This window comes from Rhincodon typus, unplaced genomic scaffold, assembly GCF_021869965.1.
Source record: "Rhincodon typus isolate 14 unplaced genomic scaffold, sRhiTyp1.1 hic_rhity00000681, whole genome shotgun sequence".
NCBI classification, from domain to species: Eukaryota; Metazoa; Chordata; class Chondrichthyes; order Orectolobiformes; family Rhincodontidae; genus Rhincodon; species Rhincodon typus.
In genome coordinates, this window is record NW_025966319.1 from 1,880 (window position 1) to 14,149 (window position 12,270).

At 40.7% G+C, this 12,270-nt stretch overlaps 1 protein-coding gene across 1 annotated transcript in view; it reads left to right on the forward strand.

Annotated features, from left to right (window-relative positions):
- Window positions 1-2,095: 2,095 nt before the first annotated feature.
- Window positions 2,096-12,270, forward strand: part of LOC109911996 (mRNA-capping enzyme) — a gene marked incomplete at its 3' end in the record, with an annotated part of 41,040 nt that continues 30,865 nt past the window's right edge. Inside the window, exon 1 of the mRNA XM_048621456.1 lies at window positions 2,096-2,577. Within this exon, the coding sequence (XP_048477413.1) occupies window positions 2,514-2,577 (64 nt within the window). The remainder of the gene's footprint in view (window positions 2,578-12,270) is intronic.

The following is a 12,270-nucleotide window of genomic DNA, read 5'->3' on the forward strand; positions in this document are numbered from 1 at the left end:
AATCTTCCTGTGGTCATCATGTCTGGGAGCAGGAACGCTACCCCTGATGCCACAAAATCTCCAAAAGCCACTTTTAATCAAGTGTTTTGACATACCTTTGGGGCAAATAATACTTGAAGTTAAATTCTACCACTGCACCACAAGACCCCTCCATTTCTCACTTCATGTTGCCAGTAGGTATTTTGGGAATTACCCTAAATCTGTGTCTTTTGGTAACTCGTTCTTTTGCCAATGAAAAGAGTTTTTGAAATATGGCTCCATGTTGCAGAGCTAGTGCATGCATTAGTTATGGTTTTCCAATAATTTCTTGAATGGTCCTAGTCAATATACAGACAAGGAGCAGGAGTGAGCTATCCAACTCGTTAAGTTTGTTCTGCCATTCAATCAGATTATGACCGAATTTGTTTTAGATTTGCAAGAATGCAGGCTTGTGTATTTCCTGAATGTTGACTTGTCATGTGAGTCATGATGTGGAGGTAGCGGTGTTGGACTGTGGTGGACAAAGTCAGAAGTCACAACACCAGGTTGTAGTCCAACTGGTTTTTTTGAAATCACAAGCTTTTGGAGCGTAGCCCCTTCGTCAGGTGAAATAAGAGAGAAGGACACAGACACAGAATTTATAAGCAGAGAGATCAAGTGCAGAAAGTTCAAAAGAACATATAAATGGTGTGAGTGGAGTGTCAAATAATAAGTTTCTGTAGGTGATCAAAAGTGTCAGTCAGTGTAAGTAAAGTGTCAACAGCTGAATAGCAAGGGAAGGGATTTGATTTATTTATTTATCACATACTAAGTATGGGAATATGTAAGTACAGTGAAAAGTGCACAAAGTCGCCATTCACTAGTGCTCACTTGGTTACAAAAACCAGAATTAAAAGATTTAACAGAGCCTAAAGGTAAGCAAGAAAAAAAAATCCAGATCTCGGAGTCCCAAGTCCCATCCGATAAAATGATGCAGAGAGATAATTACAAAAAATTAAAAATAAGGTAGTGCTGGAGACAAACCGAATGACTGTAACAACACAATAGGTATAAGAGGGTAGGTGATGGCCTAGTGGTACTATTGCTAGACTATTAATCCAGAGACCCAGGTAATGTTCTGGGGTCCAGGGTTTCGAATCCTGCCAATAAAATTCTAGAATTAAGAGTCTACTGATGACTATGATATCATTGCTGATTGTCAGGAAAAGCCCATCTGGTTCACTAATGCCCTTTAGGGAAGGAGATCTGCTATCCTTGGACTACATGTGACTCCAGACTCACAGCACTGTGGTTGACTCTTAACTGCCCTCTAGGCAATTAATGTTGAGCAATAAATGCTGCTGCAGCCAGCGATGCCCACATTCCATGAATGAATTTAAAAAAAGTTGCATGCTGAGGATCTAAGCTAAGTAATCCAAAACTGTACAAACTAATTAAGAACTTGACTATCAGTTTCTGCTTGGTGATTCTGCATTGTAGTGTATCTCAAAGGCTGCCTTTGAACTGATAGCCAAGTTTTGTACCCATGAATACAGCCTCAACTGTGATCTTGCTACATGTGACCCCACCACACTGTTCTATATCAGTAAAATCTTTCTTACTGTCCTGTTTTGACACCATCACCTTAATAAATCATTATGATCTTTCTACCTTAATCAGTTTGTACAGTTTTGGATTACTTATTACTTTAGTTAGACTCATACCTTTCATGTTATTACAGTCATTTGGTTTGTCTCCAGCACCACCTTATTTTTAATTTTTTGTAATTATCTCTCTGCCTCATTTAGTCAGATTATAGGTCATCCCTTCACTTGTTATTCAGCTGATGACATTTTACTCACACTGTCTGGCAGTTTTGATCACCTGCGGAGACTTATTACTTAACACTCCACTTACACCATTTGTATGATCTTTTGATCTCTCTGCTTATATATTCTGTGTTTATGTACTTGTCTCACACTTCACCTGGCGATGGGGCTACCCTCCAAAGTTTGTGATTTCAAATAAACTTGTTGGGCTAATAACCTGCTGTGGTGTGACTGCCGACTTGTCACGTGAGGGATGGGGTGCGCTTGGACACGTTACTTTGCGACAGTCCAAACAGCAGGGGGATTGGGGGAAAAGGTCGTGCGGGGGCGCGCCGTGCCTGCGCGCCGCGATGGGAGAGAGGGCACGCGTGCGCGTGCACATTCTGCCCTCGAATGCCCGGCGGCGCGGAGCCTACTCGCTGCCAACGGTTTAAAGGAGCTCCCCCAGCGACAGCGGATTTCCACCATATCACCACCCGGGAAATACAGACTCGGCTTCAGCGGTGTTTCCTCGGGTTTTCGCTTTTAAATCGACAGCAGCAACAAACCCCAGGGCTTACCGGGACATTAGGGGCCGGGCTAAGGCCTCCAAGCCGGGGACTCGCTTGTGATTTGAGGAGGGAAAGAGCGCAACGAGGATCCGGTAGTGACTGGGTGGCGGCATTTCCCCTTTCCTCCCCTCTGCTGCCAGAAGCAAGAAAACTTGTGGTGGTGTGAGATATCGGCATGTCAAACAGCGCAATCCCCCCGCGATGGCTGAATTGTCCCAGGAGAGGACAGCCGGTGGCAGGTGAGTTGTCAGAAATCAGCCATGGTGGGGGCGATGCTTTTGTGGTTGACTCTTAACTGCCCTCTAGGCAATTAATGCGTTTGTTTTTTTTGTTGTTGTCTTTGATTAGTTGCATTGTGCAATAATTCAAAATACTGAGGAGATCAACATCTTGGAAGCTTGAAAACTTGTTCCGTGGTCTAGCTGAATCGCAATGACTTGTTGGGGTGGGGGTTGCTGCAATGTTGTTCAGCATCCAATCATGACCAGGGAGCACGTTTCAAATAAGTTGAAGAAGGAACGTTTTTCACATGTGGATGGGATACTAGGCGTATTAATTAACCTAAATTCTGCTTTACACACTAATTGGTCAGTTCATTCTGGTATGTAGGATGCTTTATTTATAAACTTTCCTTGTAGCTGTCTAAATGTTGTTGAAATTGATTAAAAGAGCATCGTGAGCCAAATCCTCTGATAGTAAAATGCAATATTGGTAGTCTGTTTACGGCAATGTGTGTATCGGAACATAAAGTTTTCAAACACACACTGACGCCTACTAGTGCTTGTAACTGGTGAGTTCACTTGAACCTGATGTAGATGGTTGTACGTAGATTTTTCTTCACCTAGGTACAAGGCCATAAATATGAATATTACAGAATTGAATGGGGCATATGAAATAGGTGCAGAAGTAGACAATTCGGCCTGTAAACCTGCTCTGCTGCATAAACTGTTCGTGTGTTTGTTTGTTTGTTTGTTTGTTTGTTTGTTTGTTTGTTTGTTTTTAGATCCACATTCTTATCTATCTATAATTGATATTTGGTCCCCCAGCCTAACAAGAATCTATTTAGCTCAGCCTTCAAAATATTAAATGACCTTGGCTTCACCATGTTCTGAGGCAGAGAGTTCCAAACTTGTACATCTTCTGAGAGGGAAAAAAATTGTCCTCATCTCTGCGATAGCAAGAACTGCAAATGCTGGAGTCTGAGTCAGAGTCAACACTATGTGGAGTTGGAGGAACACTACAGGTAAGGCACCATCAGAGGAGTAGGAAAGTCGATGTTTCTGGTTCGGGCCCCTTCTTCAGTTCAGGTCCCGACATGAAATGTCGACTTTCGTACTCCTGCGATGCTGCCTGACCTGCTGTGTTGACTTGTCCTCATAACTTTTCAGAACAGATAACCCTTAATTTTGGAACCGTTTCCACTAGAGTCATAGAGTCACAGAGTCATACAGCATGGAAGCAGACCCTTCTGTCTATGCTGATCACAATCCCAGATTAAACTAGTCCCACCTGCCTGAGCTTGGCTCATGTCCCTCCAAACATTTCTTATTCATGTACTTGTCTAAATGTCTTTTAAATGTTGTAACTGTACTTGCAACCACCACTTCCTCTGGAAGTTCATTGCACACATGAGCCACTGTCTGTTTTTTAAAAAAATGCCCCTCTTGTCGTTTTCACATCTTTCTCCTCTCACCTTAAAAATGTGCCCTGTAGTCTTGAAATCCCCCTTCCTAGGGAAAAGACACCTGCCAGTCACCTTATCTATACCCCTCATGATTTTAGGAACCTCTACAGGGTCGCCCCTCAAACTTCTATGCTCCAGTGAAAAAAGTCACAGCCGATCTAGCCTGTTCCCCATAATTCAAACCTCCAGTTACTGGCAACATTATGGCAAATCTCTTCTGAACCGTCACCAGCTTAGTCATAAGCTTCCTATAACAGGGCAACCAGAACTGCACACAGTATTCTAAAAGAGTCTTCACCAATGCCCTGTACAACCTCAACATAACATTCCAACTCCTATACACAAAGGTCTGAGCAATGAAGGAAAATGTGCTAAATGCCTTCTTGATCACCCTATCTATTATATGAGATGCAAACTTCAAAGAATTATATATCTGAACTCAAGTCTCTCAGTTCTGCAATACCACCCAAGGCCCTACCATTATTTATACATTGTTTGTTTTACTAAAATGCAATACCTCGTATTTATCCAAATTAAACTCCATCTGCCACTCTTCAGCCCATTGACCCAATTGATCAAGATCTCTTTGTAATCTTAGATAATCTTCTTCACTGCCCACTGTATCACCAACCTTGGTGTCATCTGCAAGTTTACTAACCATGCCTTCTATATTTTTATCTAAATGATGAGAATGAAATCTAAAAGTGGAGCCAGCATCGATCCCTGTGGAATACTGATGGTCACAGGCTTCCAGTCTGAAAAACAACACTCCACCATCACTCTCTGACTCCTGTAAAGCCAATTTTGAATCCAATTGGCATGCTCACCCTGAATTCCATGTGATCTAACTTTATTAATTACTTTACCATGCAGAACCTTGTCAGAGGCTTTACTAAAGTCCAAGTAAACAATATCTATCACTCTAATAAAAACCAAAAGAACTGCGGATGCTGTAAATCGGGAATGAAAACAAAGTTGCTGGAGAAGCTCAGCAGGTCTGGCAGCATCTGTGAAGGAGAAAACAGAGTTAACGTTTCGGGTCCGGTGACCCTTCCTCAGAACTTTGTTTTTGTTCAATGTCTACCACTCTGAATGCATCAGTCTTCGTGGTTAGTTCCTCAGGAAACTCAATCAAAGTTGTGAGACACGATTTCCCTCACTCAAAACCATGTTGACTATCCCTAACCAATTATAAAGGAAGGGTAGAAAGAGAGGCAAAAGAGGAGGGGCAATGGTGTTTTTGATTCAGGAAAGCATGACTATTCTAACTAGAAAAGGTATTTCTGAGAGAATTGTCATGTGAACATGTATGGGTTGAAATTAGAAATAAACAAGGAATGATCACCTTGATGGGATTGTATATAGATCACCCAATGGTCAGAGGGAAATTGAGAAACAAATATCGAGAGAAATTTCAGATACATGTAAGAATAAAAAGGTTTTAACAGTAGGTGATTAAATTTCCAGACATTGCCTGGGACTACCATGGTGTTAAAGGTTTGAATGGTGAAGAATTTGTTAAATGTCATAAGAGTCATGAGATATACACATGGAAACAGACCCTTTGGTCCAAGCTGACCCGATATCCTGTATCAATCTAGTCCCATTTGCCAGCATTTGGCCCATATCCGTCTAAACCCTTTGTATTCGTATATTTGTTCAGTTGTAATCATACCAGCCTCCAGCACTTCCTCTGGCAGCTCATTCCATACATGCACCAGTGTCTGCGTGAAAACGTTACCCCTTAGGTCCGTTTTATATCTTTGCCCTCTCTCACCTTAAACCTATACCTTCTAGTTTTGGACTGCAGCCCACCCCGGGGAAAGACCTTGGTTATTCACCTTGTTCATGCCCCTCATGATTTTATAAACCTTTATAAAGTCACCCCTCAGCCTCCGACACTCCAGGGAAAATAGCCCCAGCCTATTCAGCCTCTCCCTATAGGTCAAACTCTCCAACCCCGGCAGTATCCTTGTCAATCTTTTCTGAACACTTTCAAGTTTCACAACATCCTTCCTGTAGGAGGGAGACCATTGTACTCTGAGGTAACCGTACTCGCTGTCCACTACACCTCCAATTTTAATGTCATCTGCGAACTTGCTAACCATACCTCCTATGTTCACATCTAAATCATTTATATAAATGATAAAAAGCAGTGGACCCAGCACCAATCCTTGTGGCACACAGTTGATCACGGGCCCTCCAGTCTAAAAAGCGACCCTCGCCACCACCTTCTGTTTTTTTCCTTTGAGCCAGTTTTATATCCAAATAGCTAGTTCCCCCTGTATTCCGTGTGATCTAACCTTGCTAACCAGTCTACCATGATGAACCTTGTTGACTGCCTTACTGAAGTCCATGCTCTGCCCTCATCAACTCTCATCGTTATTCTTTCAAAAAGTCAAGCCAGTTAGTGAGACATGATTTCCCACACACACAGCCATGTTGATTATCCCTAATCAGTCCTTGCCTTTCCAAATAATATGTAAGTCCTGTCCCTCAGGATTTCCTCCAACAACTTGCCCACCATTGATGTCAGGCTCACTGGTCTATAATTCCCTGGCTTTTCCTTACCACCTTAACAAGAACATTTTCTTTATCTATATGTAAATGTTCCTATTAGAGAAAGAGCAAAACCTGACCTTCTCTTTGTTAATAAGACAGGACTCGCCCACAAGAGGAAGCATCCTTTCCACATTCACCTTGTTAAAACCATTCAGTATCAAGTCAGAGTCATACAGCATGGAAACAGACCTTCGGTCCAACTCTAAATTAATCAAGTCCTATTTGCCAACATTTGGCCCATGTCCCTCCAAACTCTTCTAATTCATATACCCATCTATAGTTCCCTGGTTTATACACTTCAGTCACTCCTCTAAACTTCGTTGGGAACAAGCCAAGCCTGTCCAACCTATCCAGGTAACAACCTGCTCATTCCAGATGTCAATCTAGTAAACCACGTCTAAAATGGTTCTAATGGATTTACATCCTTCTTGAAATAGAGACCAAAACTGCATACAGCATTCCAGATGTGGTCTTATAACTGATATGCTTTCTTTTTAAATAAAACCAAAATACTGTGAATATTGGAATTCTGAAACAAAAACAGAAAATGTTGGAGATACTCAGTGGATCTGGCAGCATCTGTGGAGAGAGAAAAAGAATGTTTCGAGTCCAATATCTTCAAGTCAGAAGAAGACATTTCTGTTTAGATATCCTTACTTTCAGTTCCTCTTGAAATATATGTTGGCATCCCACTAGCTATCTGGATTATATGATGTATCTGCATGCTGACTTTTGTGACTCATACACCAGAACATCTAAATTTCTTTGCATCTTGGAATTCTGAAGTTATTATTCGTTTAAGTAATGCTGCTTTTGTTTTATTATTTCCTGCCAAAGCGAACAACTTCATATTTTCGCACATTTATATTCTGTTTGTCAACTTTTTGCTCACTCAATCAGTCCACGTCCACCTGCCATTTTCTTGTGTCTTATTCACAGCATACTTTCCTGGCTATCTTGGTCTTATCTGCAAATTTGGCCCCCGTACCTTTGCTGCCCTCACTAAATCATTATGTAAATTGTAAACCATTGATGCCCAGTTCAGCCGCGTGGGACTCCACTCATTACACACTATCAAAAGTAGAAAGACCCACTTAGGGATACTTTTTTTGCTAGGCAGCCAATTTTTTATCCATGCCTAATATGTTATTCCCTGTGCCATAAGTTATTGTTTTCCACAATAAAAGTCTGAATAGCACCTTAACAAATACTTTCATTTGCATGGTGGAGTGGGCTCAAAGGTCCAAATTGCCTAGTCCTACTCCTAATTCCTATTTGTTCTGGAAATCCAAGTATAGTATATATGCAGGTTTCCCATTATCCACGGCTTTTGTTACTCCTTCAAAGACCCACAATAAATTAATTCAACATGATTTCCCTTTTTGACAAAACAATATTGACTCTTCCTGATCACCTTGAGTTTTTCTAATCATGCAGCTACAAGCCCTTTAATGTCATTTCCACCATCTCAACCTAACTGGCCTATAGTTTACCTGATTTCTGCCTCCCTGTTGCCCTGAATAAAGGGTTTATATTTGTTATTTTTCAGTTTGATGGAACCTTTCGTGAATCCCAGGAATTTTGTAACATTAGCACCAACACAATTGCTACCTCATTAGCAACCTCTTCTAAGACCCTAAGATGAAATTCATCTGGACCCAGAGACTTACCGGCCTGAAGCTTCATCAGTTCACTTAGTATTACTTCTCTTGTGATTTACAGTTGCAGCTGGAATGATTTTTTTTTGTATCCTCTTTTGAAGAGCACAGCAGACCTAAATTTATAGCAGAGAAGGCTGAAGGGAGGGTGATGCTTTCCGTAACTTCTTCAGTTAACCATGGATGGTAGATCTGTCTTTAGAAATTTTCTTTACAGGAGAAATACATTTTTTTGGATACTCTGAAATATTCTTTGAATGTTTGCCACTGCATCTGTATTGTTCTGCCATTATTTAGGTTTAAAGTGCCAGTCTTGGCCCCAGTCTTTAACCTTCCAAACTGGATTTAAGATTCAACCTGTCCTCTGGTCAGTTCCAGAAATGCTGCTAATAGGTAACTACCTCATAAGCATTCTATGAACTCTTCAACCAGGCTAATACTGTCAATCTGATTTTTCTGGAAGATAAACTCAATCATGCTTATAGTTGTCCCTTTATTACAAGCAACTAACATTTCTTCTTGTATATTTTGTCTCACTTTGTGCTTACTATTACAGGGCCTGGAGACTACTTTCATTATTGACTTCTTTCCCCTACTATTCCTCATCTCCACCCAAACTGATTCTATATACTGATCTCCTGAATCAATTTCAACTCTATTGCTCAAATGCCATCCTCAATAATCATATGCCATGTAGATACAAGAATAAAAGTTAAGACAAGCAATCTAAACAAAGTAAGAATAAAAGCCAATTTCTGCAGATGCTAGAGATCTGAAATAAAAACAGTGCTGGAGAACTTTGAAGAGAGAAACAGAATTAATGTTTCATGTCCAATATGACTCTTCAGAACAATTTATTCTTTTGCTCGTCCATATAACCTCTGACTGTAATACAAAAATTCTAAATTTAACAGAACAATATTTTAGACTTTGGATTTGGACAGAAAATGGAGTGGGCTAATAAACTTTATTTAAAAACTTTCAAACTCAACCAAATTAGCTGGTTAGGGGTTCTGTGGCTGCTAATCTTGCTGGTGTAGGTGGTGGAGGGAAGGAGTAGACAATGAAATTATTAAAACCGTAGGTGTTGAAAACGTACATATTGGCTGTCGGTCTAGGCTGCTCAACCCCTCAATAACATAATGGCTGAATCTGATTACATTTCCACCTACTCATTCCCTCTTGCTTAAAAATATTCGAAGACTCTGCTTCCACCGTTCTTCGAGGAAGAGAATTTCTTAACGCCCTCAACACAAAAGAAATCTCTTCATCTCTTTCCTAAACAAGTGAGCCCTAGTTTCAGATTCTTCCAAAGAGGAAACATTGTTTTCACATCCACCCTGCCAAAACCTCACCTAGTCCAGGCATTAATCTAGGAAACCTTCTCTGGACTGGACTGCTTCCATTGCATTGACATCCTTCCTTAAATAAGGAGACTGACACTGTACATGTACTCCAGATGTGGCCCAACTGATGCTTTGTATAACTGAAATATAGCCACTTTGTTTATTATGAGGGGAAATTGAATACAATAATGACATTCTGTCAACTCTTCTGAGTGACTACTGTGCATGTATACAAACCTTTTGTGATTTGGGCACTTGGGCAATCAGATCCCTCTGCATCACAGCTCTGCACTGTCTTGCTATATAGATAATATGCATTTCTATTCTTCCTGCCAGAATAGACAATTTCACATTTCTGTGCATTATATTCTTATTTGCCAGACATTACATCAAACTATTGGTTTGAATATTACCATTTTCAATATTTATAATAGTGCTGCCACTGGTTGCTCTGTCTCCAACACCTGTTAGAGTCATACCAAATACAAAGAAAGATACTTTTGGCTGCTGGAAACCAATTATCTCAGGACTTTGCTGCAGGGGTTCATTGTGACACTGCCTCCAGGCCCAAATCTCTTCAACTGCTTCATCAATAACCTTTTCTTTGTCATGAGACAGAAATAGTGAAATCTCACTCTTGTTTCCATAGTGTTCAGTGCCATTCACAAATCCTTAGATAAAGAAATAGTCTGTGTCTGTGTGTATTGAGAACTGATTAGCAGTTAGAATTAGAAGGTAACATTTGTTCCACAAAAGGGCCAGGCAATGACCGTCTCCAACAAGAGAGTATCTAGCAAGCTCTCCTTGAAATTCTTTGGGATTACTGACATTGAACAGGAACACAACTGTAGTTGCCACGTGTTGTGGCTATGAGAGCAGGTTAGAAACTTGGAACTATGGGCCATGTCAAATTGTAGCAAGACCTGGACAACATTTGGGATTTGGATGTTGTATGGTGCAAATGTTTCTCGCTGCTTAACTGTCAGGCGGTGACCACCCAACACAAAAGACTCCAACCATCATTCCTTGATATTCAATGGAATTACCATCTCTCAACCCTCTGTTATCCAGAAAGTGAACTGGACCAGCCATATAAACACCATTGTTACAAGAGTTGGTCAGAGTGTGGGAATTATATAGCAAGTAATTCTCTACTTTACGCTTGAAAGCCTAAAGCACCATCTACAAGACACAAGTCAAACGTGTAATGACACACTCTCCACTTGCTCAACACACGACTCCAGAAGCTTGACATCATCCAAGGCAAAGCAACTCACTTGATTGGCACCCCTTGTCACACCTTCAACATTCACTGTCCCCACCACTGGCAGCAGTGTGCAACATCTGACACCACCTTCTAAACCCACAGCCTCTATTACTGGGAACAACAAGGGCATCAGTGCACGGGGACATCGCCACTTGTATGAATTGCAGGAAAATATTATGCAAATACAGCAGGTAACACAGAAGGCAAATGGAATTTTGGCATTTATCGCCAAAAGAATAGAGTTTAAAAGTATGGAAGTGTTGCTGCAATTGTACAAGGCATTAGTATGGAGTATTGAATATAATTTTGGTCCCCTTTGTATGAGGAGGGATATAGTTGCGTTTTGGCAGCTCACAGTAGGTTCATTAGATTGATTGTCTACACCTGTTCCTTCTAGTTCTTCAGTTCCCCTCCAAGTGTACAGATAAACATTGCAGTGGGAAAATTAAACTAGAATTCCCATTGTCCAGCCCAATAATTGTAGTGACACTAAATATGCAAAATGTGATGCTTTGATATGTTATGAACAATTTTTTTTTCCGAATGACAGCAACAAAAATAAGTTCATGTCATTGGCGTTTGGAAGATCCTGCTGTGATAAAATAGCCAATACAATTATCTACACTGCATTCGGTGTCCTTAAAGTAATTTTGCTATATTGCATGCCTTTAAATTTTCAATCATCGAGTCATACAGCATGGAAACAGGTCCTTTGGCCCAATTTATCCATGCTGACCAGATTTCCTAACTAGTTCCATTTGCCTGTGTTTGGCCCATATCCTTCTAAACCTTTCCTATCCACGTACCTATCCAAATGTCTTTATAAATGTTGCATTGTACTTGCCTCTACCACTTCCTCTGGCAGCTGGTTCCATATATGCACCAACCTCCATGTGAAAATGTTGTGTCTGAGATCTCTTTTAAATATTTCCCTTCTCACCTTAAACCTATGCCCCTTATTTTCTGACCTTAAACTCTTCCTGCTGGATTTTTTGCCTCCTCGTTTAACCTGTGTCCATCTGCAACTTCCTTATGTCTTCTTCATGATATACATTCCTGCCCATCGTAGTGCCATCTGCAAATGTGCCTGCTATACCTTTGCTTCTCTTAAAGTCATTGATGTAAATTGTAAAACACAGAGGCTGCAGCAGAGACTCCTGTGCAGTCCCACTCATCACATCCTGCTAGTCAGACAAAAGTCTGTTTAAGCCTTCTCTGCTTTCTGCCAGCCATTCAATCTTCAGTTAGTACTAACATGCTAACCCCTACATCATGAATTTTTATTTTCTGCAATGTGACATTCAAATACCATCTGGAAATATATGTATAGTAGAATCACAGGCTTCCCTTTATCCACAGTGCCTGTTACTCCTTCAAAGAAAATGCAAATAGATTGGTTAAACATGATTTCCTTT